Raw genomic sequence first — 21132 nt, 5'->3', positions numbered from 1 at the left:
GCCCAAGGCCATAGTGACCACAGATGCCTCCCAGTTGAGGTGGGGCAGCACTTTCTTGGGAGAATGGTCCAAGGCACTTGGTCCCCCAAAGAGGTCAAATTGCATGTAAATATCCTGGAGATGAGAGCAGTGCTCTTAGCGTTGCAGGCCCTCCTGAATGCTCTCCCTACAGGAACAATTGCTATTCAAACAGACAGCATGTCAGTAGTTTGGTACATCAACAAACACGGTGGGACCACATCATACCCCTTGTGTCGAGAAGCACTCAGAGTGTGGCAATGGGCAATCTCATCCAACCACTTTCTCATAGCAACTCACATTCTGGGGAAGTCCAACATGATAGCAGACAAATTGAGCAGGTCTATTCTTCTACCTCACAAGTGGTCTCTCAACAAGAAAGTGACAGAAATGATCTTTCATCAATGGGGCCAGCCTTGCTGCAGTCTTTTTCTTCTACGCTAAACAACAAATGCAGCAGCTACTTTGCCCTTGTCCCCCACAGGGAAGATCAGGGAGGGATGCTGTGCTTCACGATTGGCCTCCCAGTCTGATTTATGCCTGCCCGCTGATTCTGTTAATTCCAAAATTTCTGCAGAAAGCTGCCAGGTTGAAGAGCAAAGCCATCCTCATTGCACCTTACTGGCTTTGACAGGTTTGGTTGCCCTTCCTATGCCCTCACCTGCTTCACTAACCTTGGATTCTGGGTCTGCTGCCAGACCTTCTGTCTCACTCAACAGGCATGATTCACCCAGACATGCCAAACCTCAAGCTTACACCCTGGTTTCTCCAATTCTGTTAATAGCTAGACAAACCTATTCTGTCTTCCCTTGTCCACCATATCCTTTTATCTTCCCATAAACCGAATTACTGAATAACATGAACTTAAGTAATTCAACAAATGTGTTCTGTTTGGCAACATGTAAATCATGCCCTAGTTTCTATGTTGGAAAATCAACCAGGTGATTAAAAGACAGAATAACAGAGCATAATTCAGACATTAGACGAAATGTATTATTAAACACTTTAGCGAAAAACATTAGTGAAACTGATGCATTACACTTGTTTACATTTAGAGTCATTGATGTTACTGGTAAAAGCATTAGGATAGGTGATGTTAATAATACGTTCGAAATAAAAGAATAAAAATGGATATTGTGATTATGTGTAGATCAAACACCAAGTTTAAATCAGTCTATAATGTTGAAACTGATTCTTAAACACAGACAAAGCTGTTTGAAATGACTTAACAGAAAAAGCTTTTTATGATTATTTGTACATTGTTTTAAATATTGTAGTAATGTACATATTTCTTATATTACTGTTTTGTATATAACTGATTTTTTAGAAGTGTATCTTTAAACTAATTGTTTTAATTGATTGGCTGTGACGTGGATTTGATACCATTTAAATGCATTTATTGGAATATGATGTTAACACTGATGAAGGGTTTGTGACCTGAAAGCTTGTTTTTCATTAAAGTTCATTGCTTTTTGCTATGTTACTCAGTTCGCTTTATTCTTAATCTTCCCATAAACCCTCAGCATGAAAACTCTATTCAAATAAATGGAAAAGATTTGTTTACTGGGCACAACAAAATCATATTGATCCTTTCTCAGCTCCGATACATAACATACTTTAATTTTTAGCGTTACTCTTTAAGGAAGAAACAAGCTCCTCTACCATTAAGGTTCAATTAGCAGCAGTTTCTAATTTTCTTATTGGATTTGAAGGTTCTTCGGTAGCCTCTGCTAAACTGTGCAAAGCTAAACTGTGCCAAGCATTCCTGAGAGGCATTCTTTCGAGACCACCAAAACCTTACTCCACCATGGAATCTGAACTTGGTACTGCAGGCATTAATACACCCCCCCCCCCCTCTGAACCAGCAAAATAAATGTGGACCTTAAGTTTCTTACTTGGAAAACTGTCTTTTTAGTAGCCATTACCTTAGCTAGAAAAATTTCAGAAGTCCAAGCCTTGTCTTCAAAACATCCATACTTGATTTTTCATAAGGATAGAGTTACATTACAAACCAATGCATCATTCCTTCCCAAGGTGGTGTCAAAATCCAATGTTAAGCAGTCCATTGATTTGCCAGTATTCTTTCCTAAATTTGCAAACAAAGGTGAATATATAGGATCATAGGAGGTTACTAGGCTAATGGCCCTGGGGCCCTTACAAGCATAGATAGCCAAGAGTTTACCCCCCCCCCCCCAAAAAAAAAAGTCAGCACCTGTTGCCCCTGTCAATGAGGGACACATGAAACCCCTGGGACAAATTTGTGGTTTCCCATATACTCATTAGGGTTGCACTTGAAGAGGGTCAGTGAGGTGCTTTGTTTGATGTGTATTGGAAGTCTATTCCAGAGGCAGGGCAACCTCTGGGAGACAAACTGTCTCTCCAGTAAGTTTTGTTAATGTTGCATATTAGATTCAGGCCTTCTGAGCAGGTAATGTGTGAGGAGTTAGACTTACGGATATGGAGCATCTCTAGTAGAGCTGGGTCCGAGATTGCCTTGTAGGCGAGACACAGATCACCCCTGAGCAATCTGTACAATACCAAATAGTGTGATAGTGATTTGAGCCTATCCACATAGGACAGTTGTTGGAGGCCATGGATTATCTTTGTGAGGTATTTCAGTGGCCTTTCCAGTTGGTGCAAATGTTTGGAGAGGTACATACCAAATGGGACATTATACTCAATTATTGGTCTAATAAGGGAGGAGTATAGAGAGTTAATAACCTCCTTTTTTCTGGATGCAATCCCTTTACCTATGAGATGAACCAAGTAAAAGACTTTTCTGACCACTGCTGCTACATGATGGCCGAATGTGAGGTCGTTATCAACCTGAGTGCCCAGGTCTTTCACCACAGGTTGTGTGCTTAGGGGGTTGCCATTGATGTGGTAATCAGTAGGGGCTGTGTTTTTGCCGAATGGTATGATGATACATTTTTTTGCATTTAGCTTGAGGCCATGACTTTAGCACCAGTCATTAGTTGCCGTGAGAGCCTCTGATCTCTGATATATATATATATATATATATATATATATATATATATATATATATATATATATATATGTATGTATATATATATTATATATGAATATATATAAGATATATATTGTCATATAAATATGAGTGACAATATGTATAAGAATATGTTGAATTTATTGGATATTCACAGACAATTACATTTTTATCTGCTTAGGACAAAAGAAATCAGAAAGACAAACCAATTGTTTGTTTCTTTTGCAGATTTGAAATTGGGTAACCAGTCACAAAAGTGACTTTAGCCAGCCAGATGGCTGGCTGATGGTGTCTCTTTTATCTATAACAAATTGGGTCTTACCTTAACTAAACCTGTAAGAGCCCATTCAGCTAGGTCCATGGCAACTTCTTCAGTATTTCTATCCAGGTTTTACACGGAAGATATTTGTGCAGCAGCAACTTGGGCAAGTCCTCATACCTTTTTCACTCATTACAAATTAGATCTGGCCTCAAGGGGTAGAGCATGTTTTGTTCAACTGTACCCAGGAATATCCTTCCTAAGAGTCCACCCAGTGTTTTAGATAGCTGGGGACTCTGTCCCAACAGTTGAGGATAGAATGAAAATTGACAACATCAGATAAAGAAGTTTAGTACTCATCATAATTTTCCATCTGTGTTGTCCATTTTCATTCTTCCTCAGTTTCCGTCCCACCAACACCCATCCTTTGTTTCTACCAACTTCTGGATGAATGAGATATTGTAAGGACACCACTGTCCTTTTGAATGTGCTCCTGTCATGGTTTCCTCTGTAGAACACATACATTTTTAAGTATCCTTTTATATATGCATGTTAATCGATACCACTTCTGTTAAAATTAGCAAACAAGATCTGAGGTATGTTAGGGATTGGTGAATTATGGGTAAGGGAGAAGCTCAAGAGCTTTTTGGTTGCCACAAGCTTTAGTAACGGCTGAGTCTGATCTGAACCCAACAGTTGAGGAAGAATGAAAATGGACAACATAGATGGAACGTTATGGTGAGTACATAACTTCTTTTTATGCTACCTTGATGCCTTCCACCCTGAAAGAAAGGAAACAGACTGGATATACAAAAGCTCCAGTCTACCCCTGCCATTGATATACTCTTCCTAAAACTTCCCCTTCTACCTCCAAGTCCCGTTCTCTTAGCTATTGGAAGAGAAAGTATCTTATAAGAGTAGTGTTTCTGTAGCTTAAAAGGATTAAAATTTGCTGTGCAGTATTTTTTTTCATGCTTCTCACCTACAGACAGTTTCAAAATGGTTGAAGGCCAAACTGAAGAAAAGTAAATATTTCTCCATGTACTTGGCCATTTCAGTGTTACCAGTGAAAAGTCATTTAAAGATTGATACTGACATGTTTAAATAATACATTCTGTATCTTACTGATGTAGGCATCCAAGGTAGAATGACTATTATTAATTTCCTTTTTTTTTCTTTTGTCTTATAGCACTTTTGTTTTTGTTTTGTTTTTTTCAGGACACTTCATATTTGTTCATCACTGGGCCTGATGTGGTAAAGTCTGTTACCAATGAAGATGTAACCCAAGAAGAACTAGGTGGTGCAAAGACACACACAGCAGTTTCAGGTCACTGACTTGTATTTTTATTTTTTAACATTTTGGAGAAAAATTAATATGCAATGCATTTTTTATTATTGTAAACCTTGATGCCTGCTAATGATGCACCCTTTTTTGTTAAGGTATAAGCTTACTTTGGTATGTAGCTAACCACGCACATCCAACATTTGGAACATCCACAAAATACAGGGTGTAAGTAACATGTCGTCTGCAGACCATCTCAACTCCATATCTGTGTACTCTGTCTCCTACAGGCTGTTGGGAGGAGATCTATGCCTGGCATACAAGGCATTGTCAGACCCCACACTGATGGACCTCCTGCACATCCACAAAACAAACAGCACCATAATTACCCATTCTAAAGCTGTAAAACTTGCCTTTGCTATAAATAGGGCCTGCTGAATTCCAGACACTACCCTTTCTTTGGATCAGGCTCCCCATCCATGTGAAGCAGAGTTCCTCCCTAACCCATTCAGTGTAACTTGGACAATTGGGTGGGAACAGAAACTTCATCCCAAGTTTGGTGCCTATATCTCTAATAGTCACAGGCAGCCTATAAATGGTTCATCTCCCAGGCCCCTGCTTGTAAATGTTTTATCTCCCAAGCCCCTACTTACATTTATCAAGGGTAGCAGAACTTGTCAGAAATTTGGGATGTACGGCTAGACTTAAAAAGACCTTTGTGGTCATTAGCCTAGTAAACACCTATGAACCTTAATCTTTGAAGATTCTTGCAGTAAATGTAAATGCAATGCCCATTTGCCTTGCTAACAAACTATATGTACTGTTAAAAGTTGGAATGGGCAAATTATTAGGAATAGCAGGCAAATCTAAAAAGAAACATTAAACTAAATAATAATAAAATGGACACCAAGAAAAGAAAGCTTCCACCCCACTTACATGCTATTAATTAACACCAATCACAGTGACACATTGGGAAGGGAAAGGGAATCAGATGTGCATTTTATGTAAAGTTTTGTTTTTGCAGAAAATCATTATTTTATGTGAAAATGACCACGATACACTCTAGCCACCAGTAAAGTTCTTTAAAAATTAGAAACTGAAAGATTGCATGAGATCTTTAAAGATGTCATACTTTTACAGGTTGAATTGTATTAAAGGGTTTAAATGGTATGCTGTGAAGCTGGTGAGGCTGAGTTTTAATCCCATTAGGTCTTAGTCCCGTTTTCATATTTTGTGATTCTGAATAAGTCCTTTCCTTTTTTTTTAAACTCTTGGATGTGTCATATAAGCTTCATAAATGTACTACTCCTCCAGACTATAGCACATTGCAATTGTCTTCACCTTTAGTAAAACAACCCCCCCTGCCTTATGGAACAGATTTAATGTCTTGACAAACTGTAATATACTAAAAAGGTACAGGATGGTCCCATTCCTTACTAAAAAGGTGTAGGACTTTTCAGTTCCTGAGCCTGGCATGGTGCCTGTACCTGACATGTACTACTTGTTAGCCAGTTTCCTTTCTTATTTGGAGCTTGTTCCCTTGGTAAAGCAAGTATTTGTTTCACAGTTACTGAAGGGGCATTACTTAATACTGTTTGTGTTTCACTGCTGTGTAACTTCAGTACATAACAGTCCACCGTATATACATTGGGCAGGAGTGCTTTACTCTTTCTGGTGCTGTGCTAACATCTTCACTTAAATGCAAGCCTCATCCTCCTTGCTAAATTTTTAGTTTACTTCAGTGTTTTAAGTCCTATTTTGTGTAAAATAGGAGATGTTCCATTTATGGCTTCTTAATGTACTGGGAAAGTTTGATTTTTGAGTTTTAAAACTAGGTTGTAGGTGAAAATGGAAGCTTTTAGTGCAGTCTGCTTATCTGATAAATAAAATAAAAGTAAATAATGTGTATTTCTGCTGTTTAACCAGCTCCATTAAGTCAATTTATTCAGCCTTTCACCAACACTTTTCCACATTGACAAAACTTTGTGATCAGCAGTAGTTTGATTTTCACAGCAGCTGCTAGTTGGCAAATATTTTTTTTTGTTCTTGTTCACTTTTCCCATCTTGGTCTTCATCTGCTGAACATTTCACATTCCTCACTTGGCATTCAATGGTACATATTACTAGCTGTCTTTTCTCTGGTCTTCCCCTTTACTGACCCATACTGAGACCCACAGACTTCACAGCCTGAATCCATTTCCATTCAGTAAGTCAATCTGAATTGAAAGTCCTTATGTTCTTGTCACACTGTTTCTGTTGCATTTTTGCTACCTTTCTTTACCCTGGAGACAGTGATTCGAGACTGTCATACATATTACATGTGCCAAGAAATGTTGTTTGACATATTATTACACACCATCACCACCACCACCATCAATAATTCTACTTGTAACGTGTGTTTCTTTTGTCAGACAGCTGTTGTCCTGAGTCCTTGGGCTGTCTTCTAAGTCCAGGTTGTTAGCACCGGCTTTGGTGCTGCTTCTTTGTTAACATGCATGACACATTTCTGAACCAGAAGTACAGCTGTAGAATATCTGGTGGTTCTTAAACAGTTTCTTGAGAGCACTCTATAAATAACCATGTACCTTACCAGCTTTCTGTTTAGAACTTTTGATCAGCACAGGAGAGTGATGCAGCACTCTGTTTTATGTTTTTTTCAGTTCCTTATATTTTTCACATTACTGAGTACAGCAGATGAGAAATGTGAAAAATGGCAACAAACAGTCCCTTAAGTACAGTAAAGCTGCATGCATTCCTTTACCGAATGCAAAAGTAAAACAGGTATTTATGTGGAAAAGAGGCAGTGATGCACCTGGATCAAATTAAAAGAAAATCATTTTATGGATTTACAAAATTAATAATCTAATTTTATGCTATCAGACTTCAAATATGTTCTTCAATTACTGGAAACAGCCTTATATAAAGCAATTAAAATCACATGACCATTAACATTTATCACTTCAATTCATTAATTAAATTCTAGTTAACATTTAGCACATATTAACATCTTATTAAAACTTGTTAAAACTCTTTACTTCTAAAATATGGCTTTAACATTGTTGTTCCGTCCTAAGTCATTTGTACTTTCTAAGCACAACTGCCACTTCAGATCTGATAACGACAGTTATTTAAATTACGATCCTTTCTACGTATTCTCACTACTTGCAGTGCTTGGAATTTAAAGTTAAATTCATAGTCTGCAACTTTTTGTTGCAATATAAAACATTGATTTCTGTAATCTTTATATCTGATATGTGTTTCTTAATCCTGGAGTTTGGCAGTTGGCTCATAGGGTTAAGGCTGTGACCTGTATAACTGTTGCAGTATTCTTCACTAAAGGGATCCCCTGCCATGGGTATCCAAACGTCTGGGCAGTATACCAAGGCCTTAGGATTTTGATTTTGAGGACATTGTACATCATACATTTGCTCCCAACACATGGCGTAGTGCATAAAGGTGACGTACGGCTGTACATACCTTAGAACTTCTTTCAGCCAGTCTGAACGCCATCTTCGATTGTCTGAATGCCCTTTCATTTGTGTTGGTTACCAAGCTGTTTTCGGATGACTGTCCCATTGGGGTTTTCTTCTTATCTTATTTTCTTTTGGTTTGCAAGGTTACATGTCATCCAGAAAGGAAAAATGTCAGTATGGGAGACAGATTCTCCAAAAGGACAGTCATGAGCAGCGTCTTTTTTGTTTGGGTGCGTCTCACAACCATACTTTATGCTTGATTTGTCAAGCACTTGTCCCTAAGACCTTTTGTAGTCATCTTTCCTCCTTGTCTATCTACCTAGAGAACCAACATCTTAAGATGTTGGTGCAAGGTGCGATGGCGGAATCTTCCCATCCCAAGGGTCAGCTGTTTGCCAAAGAGATGACCAAAAAAGTTAGATCAGATTCGGCTGCTGTACTGTCTCCCCCTAGAATTCTCTCTTGAGGCTGGTGAAAGCCCTGAGGATCATCCAGTTGTTCCATCTAATTCCTCTGCCACGACTGCATTGAAGGCCAGCATAGACCAGGCTTCTCCCACATCCTCAGAGGCTCTGCAGATGTATATTGCAGATGCTGAGGGGGGAACATCAGCTGACAATATCCAAGGGACATAGGGCTGTTTCGCAGATTCTTATTCAGGAGGAGATTTCCACTATATTGATTGAGTGCCAGCAAGGGTCCGAACCTCCTAAAGCCTTTAGGGATGACGTCCATCAAAAGAAAAAGCAAAAAAACTAAACACATTTCCCCTGCTCCAAAAGATCCCCAGCATGAATGGTAGGATTTCACACAGGGATTGTTTAATGCACTCATGAAAATAAAAATAAAAATGGTCCAGGCCACCAATAAAGGCAATAAACTTTTATATAAATAAACAGATGAGCGCTTTCATCTTGAGGCAAGACTTCTTCAGATGAAGAAGTCTTGCCTCAAGACGAAAGCGCTCATCTGTGTATTTATATAAAAGTTTATTGCCTTTATTGGTGGCCTGGACCATTTTTATTTTTTTATTTTTTGTGAAGTTATTTCATTTTATTGTGAGTTTTAATGCACTCATGGCCTTGAAGGCTCCCTATCACATTTCTGTTTCTGCCCCCATTGGTCATCTTCGTCACTTAAGAGGTCTAGGGAGCAGGACTGTTCTGATGAGGACTTGGATCTGGGGAAGAGTCCTTGGCTTACTCCGCTCACATCACTTCCGAGGATTCCATTAGCCCAGATTCTCCCTTTGAAGAGCTTTCTTTTGGGGATACTATCTCTTGTATGATGGAATTCGTTAAATGGGACTGTACTGGGATTTCTGACATCCAGAAGAGGTATTATGAACTTCTCTAGCTGGAGTCCTATAAGCCCTCCGTTGTCCTTCTGGTCATAGCTGCCCTTATAGACATTTTTTCAGCAGCTTCACAGGCTCCTGATTCATTACCTCCAGCCCCTAAAAGGTCTGACAGGTTTTATAAGGTGCTTAATGACTATAAGTTTCTTTACAAATGTCCTTCTGCTGACATCTCTGTTTTATCTATCTCTTCTGACAAACCTTGCAAGCTCTTGGCTTCTACTAAATTGCTTCCTTCTGACAAAGACAGTGTGACCATGGAATGGCTGGACAAAAAGGTGTATACTGCTACTACCCTTTCCTTTTGGGCTATTAATTATCAAACCCATAAGACCAGGTATGTCTTAGCTCATCTTTCACAGGCCTATCAAGTTATTTCTAACCTTCCTGATTCAGAGAGGAAGGTTCCAGCCCTCTCTTTGCTGGGATCGTCTTCTGAAGTGGCCCGCCATTCTATTAAATTATGATGCAGCTGATGCTTATTCTAGAGCTGATGCCTTTGATTCGATGTTGAGGCATTACTCTTGGCTTCACCTCTACCATTTGCCTGATGATATTAAGGCTATAAATTCATGGATGCTCCCTTGATAATAAAAATATCTTTGGTTCTGCAGCAGCTGAGCTTCTTAATTCCCTGCAAGAAAAGGCCAAGGCCTTACAGGAATTGAAGCATATTTTTGTTTCCTCTATTCCTAAATTTCAGAGGGCTAGCACAAAAACTTCTGAACTGTAGGAAACATGAAAATACTACCACTATGGAAAAGGAACTGGAAGTAAATCGCCAAAATACTTTTAATTTGAGCGTCAATAGCAATATTAGGATGGCCGCTTTCGTTCACGTTAATACAGGAACTTCATCAGATAAAATGCCAGTGTTACCTGTTTAAATATACAAAAAGCCCTCTCTAAGTACAGAAATTAGTGATGCCATTTCCTCACCTAAAAATGTCTGTGGTTCAGTTAATCCAATGGATAAAAATTCACAGACCTATCCAACTTTAAAAGCGTTTTAAACTCACTTAGTTATAAACACATTGTCAATAAGTAATATATTTTAATTACATATAGATTAATAAAATCCATTTAATATTATTTCAACCAACATTAAACTCAATTCCCTTCGTTAAAAACAGGAAAGAAACAAAAAAAACGAGTTAGACTAATTTACAGGAAAGAAACAAAGAAAGGAGTTAGACTAATTTACTAGTTAACAATTCCATGGAAAGTACTAGTTATTTAAGCAATAACCGACGATGTGGTATGGTATATTGAAGATTTACCCATGGTTGGCGTTGTTTAATCACGAGGGCGAAGCCCGAGTGATTAAATAAAGTCAACCATGGGTAAATTTCAGTATACCACAGCCACAGAGTCGGTTATTGCTATTATACAAAGACATTATTTAAGAAAAAAAAATACTTACTTTTCTTAAATAATGTTTTTGTATAACGGCACATTACTGTTCTTCTGCCGGTAGTGGTATACAACTTCTTTGTGTTGATGTACTGCGCATGCGTATGGGACTTGCGTTCCTACGCATACCCAGTACATCAATGCTTTGAAATGGAAGCAACAGAGAAAAGAAAGTCTCCATTGCTCTGTTTTTTTTTTTTTTTATTTATTAAAAAAAAAAAAGGTTTTGGACACTTTATACCAACGGAAAAAAGTCTGGGCAACCGGACCTTTTTCCATTGGTATATTGTGGGATTTGCAACGGGCACGCTGGCCAATCAGCGTCCACGTTTTGGAATATTAATGGGGGGGGGGTCATTGTATAATATGTTTTCCTTAACGACACCCTTGATGAAGCTCAGTATAACAGTTCCTAAAGTACTAAAAATAATAAAATGACTGACCTTAAATAACAGTTATCCTTACCACTGTTGAATTTAGTAGTTAAACTAGTGTGGAATGCTTTAACCTATCTGACTATTGCTTTAAATTTTAACAAATAGCTGATAGAATAGTGGTTATTAATTTCCGGCCAGCTATTAACATCCAAAAGAATTTGCCATTTCAACTCCTTTTGCTCCAAATGTAAGATCCAAGGTCCACCTCTGTCATTCAATGCAACATTGTCAATGACCATAAACTTGAAAGTGTGACCTTCATGTTGCTGAACATGTCTCTCTAGTGCATTATTAAGGTCATTCCTCCTAATATCATAAATTTCAGAGGAATTGTCCCACTAAGCCTGCCTTTGTTCATAGACAATCTCGCCCTCCTCCCAAAGGTAAAAAGAGTTCTAGAAGGGCTCCTACTACTTAGAAGCCTACTTTTCCAGACAAGGCTGGTTCTGTCTGATTGTCTACTTCCCTCCATCCTAAGTCAGGTTCCTTTGTCTCTTCCCAAATGGTTAAGGATCACTCAGGATTCTTGGGTCCTGTCCATCATTCATCAGGAATACTTTATGGTGTGGAAATCCCTTCCTCCTTTTCTGGGCATTCCTAAGCCTCCTCAGGAACAGCTATCCTTTTTCTACAGATGTACTTTAGGGCCTTTTTTCTCAAGGCTCCATCCAAGCAGATTCTGCTTCTCAATGGGGGAAGAGATTTTGTTCCAGAATGTTTTTGGTTCCCAGGAAGGAAGGCACCTGGAGACTCATTCTGGACCTTTCTCAGCTAAACACGTTTCTGAGGATCCTTCCTTATAAATGCTATCCCTTCAGACTCCGTTTCCTCTTCTTCTACCTCAGGCTTTCCTGGTCTCTCTGGATCTTAAGGATGCCTATCTTCACATCCCTATTCATGCCCTTTTCAGGAAATATTTGCATTTTTCTGTTTTTTCCTTGCATTTTCAGTTCTTTGCTTTGCCCTTTGGCCTCTCTACTGCCCCAAAGGTTTTCACCAAATGCCTCGCTCCTGTTATTGCCTTTTGCAGGATGGAAGGGATATAAATCTTTCCTTACCTGGACGACCTGGTCATTCAGGCTTCCTCCACAGAGATCTTACTTCAACACCTTCACTGTGCTTGTCTGCCTGTTGTAAGCTTAGGGTTTATAGTAAACATCCAGAAATCCTTTCGGACTCCTTTTCAGTATCATGTTTTTCTCAATTGCAAGCTCCAAACCATCCCTATGCTGGCTTACCTGCTACATCCCGAGGCTATTACTCTGCCTTTTTTCAGCCCCCTCTCAGGAACTTTTTTCAGATCCCTCAGACATGGGATGGGTACTTCTTTTGGCCCACTCAAGGTGCATGGTCTCTGGCCAGTCCATCAGAGGTCAAACCACATCAACATCAAGGAGATGAGAGCTCTCCTTCTGGACCTTCAAGCTTTTCATACCATTTTTTCTTCCAGGGGCTCTCAAAATCTTTACAGACAATGCCATAGTTATGTGGTACATCAATAAGCAAGGGGGGGTCACAGTCCTACCTCCTATGCAGACTAGCTCTTCAAGTTTGGGAACTAGCTATCCAATATCAAATGACACTTCAGGCTGTTTATATTCCTTCAGAACAAAACATTGTGGCAGACTCTCTGAAAAGGTCCATAACACAGGCTCATGAATAGATGCATCACAGAGATGCATTTTTGGACATTGTCCACCACTGAGGTACTCCTCAGGTAGATCTTTTATTCTCCCTTCTGAACAGACAACTTCCTGTTTTTTGCACCAGAGTTCCAAGTCCTCTGGCCTGGAAGGTGGACGCCCTGTCTTTTTCTTGGAAGGGGATGTTTCTCTATGCCTTTCTTCCCCTTCCTTTCATTCCGAGGGCTCTGCTCAAGATAAAGCAAGACACCTCCAAAATTTTTCTGGCAATTCCCTTTTGGCCCAGATACCATTGGTTCCCTCTTCTTCTGCTCCAAGCCGAGGGCAATCACCGCAAGTTACCACACAGGGTGGACCTACACACATAAGGTAAGGCGTGTCTTATCCATACTCACTTGTCCACTCTTAAGTGACACTGTAGGTGATAGGGTTTTGATCCCTTTAGGAAACTTTTTTCTGATGACATGCTTCAGGTTCTGCAGGAAGCCAGGAAACCCACTACCAGGGAATAGGAAATCCTCTGTGTCCAAATGGTAGAGATTTCTGTCTGGTGCCTTACTAGTAACCAGGATCCACTTTCTGTGGAAATGTCTCTGCTTCTCTCTTATTTGTGTGAATTCCTCAATGCTGGGTTGCCATATTCTTCAGTTAAAGCTCACGTTTCAGCTATCTCTGATTGTCTGCTTTTATCTCTTCCCCTGGTCTTTAGGTTTGAGGTCAAACAATTTCTTAAAGGCATCTTTCATATTAGACCCCCCCCCCCCAGGAAGCCTATTCCGCCTTCCTAGGAAATTAATTTTGTTCTTGAAAAATTGACTCAAACTCCTTTTGAGCCTGCAGCTTCAGCTTCCATGCAGCATTGTGCATGGAATACTGTTGTTCTTTTGGCCTTTACTTCAGCTAAGAGAGTGTCTGAGCTTCAAGCCCTTGTGGCTGTTCCTCCTTTTTTAGTTTTTCATAGGGACCGGGTGTCTTTTCCTACTAATCCTTCTTTTATGCCCAAAGTGGTTAATGAATTGCCTATTAATCGATTAATTCCTTCTCTGCAGTCTGCTAATGAGAAGGTTCTTCACACCTTGGCTTTGCAAAGGTAGTTCAGATATTACCTAGATAATATTAAAGCCATTCACAAGTCTGAGCTGCTTTGTATTTCTTTTCATGTAGATCACTAGGTTTGGCTGTTTCTTAGCAAGCCATTTCTTCATGGATCTCTAAGGCCATTTCTTTTTTGTTACTCCTTTCCTTTCATGGCAAAAGTCTTTCTGCCTCTCTAAAGGCTCATTCTACCAGGGCTGTAGCTTGCTGTGGTGCTTTTTTCAAAGGATTCGATGCCAAGTCCATCCTTGAGGCTGCTACTTTGACTATCATTACAAACTGGATGCTGTTTCTAGAACAGGAGCTGGCTTTGCCAGAGCTACTGTACATGTTTTTTTTGAGGGCTCTGTTGTGCCTTTCCCCTCCCAATTTTCCTCTTGAGCTTTTGTACTTCCCCTTTAGTGAAGAATACTGCAACAGTGATATTGAAGGACATAGTACAGTTGTGTAAAATCTTACCTTAACAGTAGATGTCCTTCTTTTCACTGTTGCAGTATTCACGCACTCCTTCATCCTCCTTTTTTCATTACTCCTTTTTTCTTCTGGATGTACATGTTCATCCTCTTCTCCTTGGGCTACTTTCCCTCCTGGAGCTTTTCAGTTCTAAGGTATGTACATCTGTATGTCACCTTTCTGCCCTACACCATGAGCGGGGAGCATATGTGTGACATACGATGTCCTTAACATCCTAAGTCTTTGGTAAACTGGCCTGATATTGGGCTACCCTTGGCAGAGGATTCCTTTAGTGAAGAATAGTGCAACAGTGAAGAGAATGACATCTACTATTATGGTAAGATTTTAGACAACTGTACTTTCTTGTGGTAAAGGGTTTGATTCTCTGAGCCCTCATGTGCTTACTGTGTGACCTTGAGCAAGTCACTTAAACAGGGCTTGGGACAATGGTGCCTTGAACTGCAAGCCAAGTAACTATTGATGAACCTGTGAACCAATTCTGAATAATTGCTTAATTTTCCCTATATGAAAACAGTCACATATTCAGCTAACCACCAAACTAAGTCATTGGCCTCACAGGTTGCACATCTCATTACTAATCACTCTAGTCATCTAAACAGGGACACAGAGTAGATAGAGATGTCCCACAGTACCATCTTTTTTCATGTAACTGAGCAAGACATTTAATAAATACTGGAAAGTGGAAACTTGCAAACCCAAATCTCTTGTTCAGTGAGTTACACAATTGTGCAATAGGCACAATAAGGGGAATTGTTGTAAAAAGATAATAAACCATATTGTGAGAAAAATAAATAAAATAAACAGAAACCATTTTGTGGGATGTTTTATCTTAAAATACTGAAGTAAGTAAAAAGATGTCCACTGCACCATCGTTTTCATGTAAATGAGCAAGAAATTTGAGACCAGTACAGAAAAGGGGAAACGTCCAAACTCTGGATTTTAAAGGCACATATACATGTAATGGATGATCTTTGTGCTCTTATGGTAATATATGTTTAAGCACCATGTAATGTTGAAAATATTATTTGAATGATTTTGACAAGATTAATGAGTTGGTTTATTACTTTTTCCATAGCTTTCAGGTTCTTGCTGGTTATCCAGCCTGCCAATCTGGTAGTCTTTTGCAATTTCTGTCATAACAGTAGCTTTCATTATGCTAATTTCTGCCAGCATTTCACTTACTTTATATTGATAGTCTGTAGTAATGTAGCTGCACTAGGTAATCTGCTTTTCAGTTTTCTGTCCAGTAGCAAATGGTGAGAGACTGAGTCTCTGCAGTGGAGTCACCCTATAGTTCAGAATGGAGAGATGACGATCATTTATTTTGCTACAGCTTTTTCTCATGAAATTGTTCACATTTTGGATATTTCTGCACTTGGCCATTTGACTGAGGCTAATGTCGACTGGTTGTTAAATATCAGAGATGTTAAGTTGTCAATCTCGCCTTCATTCTTGCTTGATGGGTTCGGAGCCGATCCTCGGCTCCGACTCGGCACTTGCTTTAGCTCGAGAACTCCTTTTACCAGCTCGAGGCAGCCCCATATCCCATGATGCAAGGCGGTAAGTACCCAGATCTCGTTTGCCGCTTCGCTTGGGAGGTCTTCTTTTTACCAGCTCCTGGTAAGTTGTTCACATTTGTGATATTTAAGCCCCTTTTTAGTCTAAAACTCCTTTATTGATAGTTTAAGTTTATTTTTCTACCCTTTCTGACAGAAATTCCTGTCTCCTTTAATTTTTGTTAGTCAATTTTTCCCTATCCCATCCCCCTGTTAGGGTGTGTGTGTTGGTTTTTTATAGAATACCTCTTGGTATTTTGTTTAAGTTATTTTTGACTGGTGTGTGTGTGTGTTGTGTTTTCGGCACCATGTCAAAGGAGAGGGTCTCAGGTTTTAAGAAGTGTGACTCGTGCTGTCAGAAGATGTCTCTGACAGACGGTCACACTTCTTGCCTGTATTGTCTGGGCCCTCTTCACCTGCAGGACTCCTGTGCTATTTGTCACTCCTTCAGCCAGAGAGTCCTGCAGGAGAGACGTAATAAGTTGATTCTTAGGGGCCTTCTTAAGCCGGAGGGCTCTCCGGCTAAGTCGGCTCCACCAAAATCAACAAAACCTGCCAAGGCCCAGGCTTCTGTATCTAAGCCTGCGGCCTCGGCCCGACTGCACTGAGTCGAGATCGCCCGGCTGGAGCCGATTCTGGCTTGACAGCTTCGGCACCGATGGCTATCGGTGCCGAATCTGTATTGTCCACTTCGATGTCGGCTCCGATCGGTTCCGACACCCATGTGGCACAGGCATCGTGTCGGCCCGATCGGCTCTGACACCGTTACTTTGGTGGCTGTATCGGCTCCGGCTGGAGCCGATACATCGAGGCTTCCTGTCGGCTCCGGGAAGTCGGCTCCGACGGGATCTATAGTATCGGCTCCGCTGGGTCATTCCAGGAAGAGGTCGAGGTCTCCTTCCTTGGAGCCGATACTTTCGGCCCCGGCTTCACCTCTTCTATCGGAACGGAGCCATCGGAGCCGATCTTCAAGGTCATCCAGGTTGTCAGATCATGACCTAGAGAGAGTGGTCAGTAGATTACTCAAGTCACAGGTACTGGCCCAAATGTTACACAGTCCGTCTCAGCAGACGACTGTTGGTCCACACCCCGTTACAGTTCCTCCTTCAACTCTACCCCAGAGCTTGGAGTTGGAGTCTTCGGGCATGGTTACTGCTACGGCTGGAGGACGGATACCCCCTTCTGTTCCTTCAGCCTCTACTCTTATCTCCTCTTCGAGACCTTCCTTAGAGGGATTCGGTGGTCGGGCTTCCATGGTCTCCTCCGAGGGGGTGAGTGGCATCGGACCCTTGTCCGAACCCGCTCTTCCCCTTGGAGCCTCGGCCTTGGTGAGCTCGGCTCCGACATCTGCCTCGGAGACTTCCCTTTCAGTGGTCCCTGGAGTTCCTAGCTCTTCGGAGCGGGTTCTCTCGGACCTGTCTGGGAGGGAAGCATTCGAGGTGATGAAGAGTGTACTGGCCACTGGTATCAGTCAGCAGTCTGTTCCCGTAGCTCCTCCCTCTATAGTACCTGTTGACATCTCTGCCACTTCTCTTGCTACAGGACCCAGAGATCCTCCGCCTCAGGTTTCCCCATTGGGAATTTCCCCCTCTTCCGAGGATTCTCCTGATGTGTCGGGAGATCCTCCTAGGAAGAGGACTTGTAAGAGGAAGCATGTAGACTCCCCCGAGTCTGTCACTTCGGATACTGACTTTGATGAGTCAGAGGGATCCCTAGATCCTCTGAGGATGTCTCCTTCAGACATCCAAGAACTTCTGAAACAGAGGGGAAACTGGCCCACCAACAATCCCTCTGAGGATGAGTCAGTATACCTAGAGGCGTTTGGATCTCGGCCCTCCACCTCCTGGGTGTCTCCGCCTTCGACCCCTTATGCAGTTTATTGCACGAAAGGCGTGGGCAGCTCCTGACTCTGTAGAGCCAGTCCCTAGGAGGCCTTCTAAATTTATCACTGCCCCGAGTGACAAACAATTCCTTACCAAGGGTGTCCCCGCTGATGCCATGGTGGTGGCTGCAGCCACCAAAAAGGAACTTGCAGATCCTTCCATGCCCGTCCATCCTCCTAATAAGGACTCTAGGACCATGGATAGGTACGGTAAGCGGATGTTTTCCTCAGCGACCTTTGCTATGCGTTCGCTGAATTACCTATGTCACTTCACCAGACTCCAAAGGGATATCCTGAAGGAGCTGGGAGAAGTAGTTCAGGATCCTACAGCTGCAGGAGCTCAAGATAAGATTGCTTCGCAGCTAGGAACCCTCAATTCCGTTGTTAACTCCTCCATGCGGCTAATATCTTATGCTGCGGATGGAGCGAGTAGAGCCGCAGGCACAGGTGTGGCTCTTAGACGCCAAGCCTGGATGCGGCTATGTGATTTTGTGGATCCTTTAAGGCGCCCTTCACAAATTCTCCCTTTGATGGGTCAGCTTTGTTTGGCCCTCAGGTGAAGGAAACCTTGACCAGGTGTGAGCAGGACGGCAAGACTCTTTCTGCTGCTGGAGTCCGTTTTCCACCCCTTCTAGGCCTTATCCCAAAGGACAGAAGGGCGGAAGATGTGGTTCCGTAAATCCCAAGGAGTCACGCCGGATTCACGTGGTCAGTTTACCCCTAGAGGCAGAGGGGTAACAATAACAGACGCCGCTCTAGAGGCAGAGGGGTCCAAGAACCAGGGAAACAGGGAGCCTCTCTCTGACAAGCCCTTTCAGCATCCCTGAGGTGTTGCCCGGCTGTCCCTCCTTGGAGGCAGTCGGGGAAGATTATCACTGTACCCAGAAGCCTGGCATTCCCTCACTCAAGACAGATGGGTACAGTCGATCATATCCAAGGGTTACATAATTCCTTTCGAGGAAGTCCTTTCCCTCAAATTCCCTTCCAGATGTACCACCCGGTCTAAGGGACATTGCAGAGTTAGAAATCGCAAAACTACTGCAAAAAAGAGCCATTCAGCCAGTTACAATAGACCATTCAGAGCCCGGAATCTACTCAAGGTTCTTTTGGTCCCCAAAAGACGGGAGACTGGAGACCAATATTGGATCTCAGCAGACTCAACAAGTCTGTCAAGAAGACAAGATTCGAATGGTCACTCTTCAGTCAATTCTGCCCTTCTTACAGAAGGACAACTGGATGTGCTCAATAGATCTTCAGGATGCGTACTATCACATCAAAATTCACAGACGCTCCAGGAGATTTCTCTGCTTCCGGCTGGGGTCCAGTCACTTCCAGTTCAGAGCCCTGCCCTTTGGTCTCACTACAGCCCCCAGAGTGTTCACCAAATGCATGGCAGTGGTTACGGCTCACCTGAGACGTCAAGGATTCCAGGTGTTTCCGTATCTCGACGACTGGCTCCTGTCAGCCACCACCAGGCATCAGCTTATACAAGCCAAGGATTACACAATAGGCCTTTGTTCTCATTTGGGCATCTCAATCAACTTCGAAAAGTCATCCTTATCGCCCTGCCAGTCTATTACCTTCATAGGCGCAAACTTAAACACTGTTCGGATGTCAGCTACCCTTACAGAACAAAGAGTTTCAGACATTCAGACTCATGTCAGGATCATTCTGGCCAGCAAGAAAATACAGGCCAGAATGGTTCTGAAGGTATTAGGTCTCATGGCTGCGGCCATTACACTTCTTCCCCTGGCTCGATTCTACATGCGCCTTCTTCAGTGGATGCTGTTCACACAGTGGTCATACCAGCAGCTTCCAATGCGCCACCAGATTCTGGTGACACAAACATGCAAAGAACATCTTGCTTGGTGGATCACATCGTCTCAGGTTCACCAAGGCAGGTGCTTTGTACCTCCGTCCCCGATAGCCACTGTCACCACGGATGCCTCCCTGATCGGGTGGGGGGGTCATTATCAGGGCAGGATGGTTCATGGGATGTGGCAACCGTTCGAGTACCATCTGCACATAAATGTCCTGGAGATGAGAGCAGTGCTTTTAACGTTGCAAGCCCTCAACGACTTTCTTCCCGTAGGGACAATTGCAGTCCACACAGACAACATGTCTGTAGTTTGGTATATCAACAAACAGGGCGGAACCAAGTCCTACCCCTTGTGTCGAGAAGCGCTCAGACTTTGGCAATGGGCGATCTCCTCTCATCGGTTTCTGGTAGCAACGCATATCCCTGGGAAAACCAACATTATAGCGGACAGATTGAGCAGAGCTATCCTCATGCCTCACGAGTGGTCTCTCAAGCAATCTATAGCGGAAGAGATTTTTCTGGAATGGGGTCGCCCATGTTGCGATCTTTTGCTACTCCCCAAAACAGCAAATGTCCAGACTTCTTCAGCCTCTTCCCTCTATCAGGCCATCACCCCAGAGACGCTCTGACGGAGGATTGGCCCGAGGGACTTCTTTATGCCTTCCCTCCATTTCCTCTGATCCCTCAGGTGATCCAGAAAGCTAGCGTTTTGAGAGCCAAATTGATTCTCATTGCCCCTTAGTGGCCTCGACAAGTTTGGTTCCGTTCCTCCATCATCACCTTTTGGTGCAGCCGTGGCATCTGGACCCAGTGCCAGATCTACTGATTCACCAATCCGGTCAGCTGCACCGGTCAATCCCTCTCTCAACCTCACAGCATGGTTGCTCCACTTCCTTCCTTAGCCAGGCTTCCTTTGATCTCTAACCCTGTTAGAGACATCATAGTAGCTTCACTAAAATCCTCTACCAGGAGGATTTACACAAGCAAATGGAACGTTTCTCTTATTGGGCTAAGGCCCAAAATATTGATCCTTTTACTGCCCCTGTTCAGGCAGTTCTGGACTTCTTAGCAGAGATTTTTCATGCAGGCTCTTCTTCTTCAACAGTCAGAGTTCAATTGGCTGCTATTTCTAATTTTCATGTCGGGATAGCAGATCATAATATTATGTCCCATAGGCTCTGCAGGGCCTTCTTGAAAGGAATTTTCCTACTAAAGCCTCCAATCAGGAATCCTCCTCCTCAGTGGGATCTAAATTTAGTGCTGACATCCTTGATTCTTCACCCCTTCGAGCCAGCTGTTTCTTGTTCCCTGAAATATCTTTCTTGGAAAACTTTATTCCTAGTGGCTATTACATCTGCCAGGAGGGTGTCTGAACTTCATGCTCTTTCGGTTCGACCCCTATTTGATTTTTCACAAA

General features: G+C 42.2%; 1 protein-coding gene across 1 annotated transcript in view; it reads left to right on the top strand.

Annotated features, from left to right (window-relative positions):
- The window catches only part of PCCB (propionyl-CoA carboxylase subunit beta), a 1126289-nt gene that overhangs the window by 521378 nt on the left and 583779 nt on the right, over window positions 1-21132 (top strand). The window contains exon 7 of the mRNA XM_044070351.1: window positions 4503-4611. Coding sequence (XP_043926286.1) covers window positions 4503-4611 — 109 coding nt within the window. The remainder of the gene's footprint in view (window positions 1-4502; window positions 4612-21132) is intronic.

This window comes from Protopterus annectens, chromosome 4.part1, assembly GCF_019279795.1.
Source record: "Protopterus annectens isolate FY-2018-M chromosome 4.part1, PAN1.0, whole genome shotgun sequence".
NCBI classification, from domain to species: Eukaryota; Metazoa; Chordata; order Ceratodontiformes; family Protopteridae; genus Protopterus; species Protopterus annectens.
This window is presented reverse-complemented; position numbering and strand designations above follow the sequence as displayed.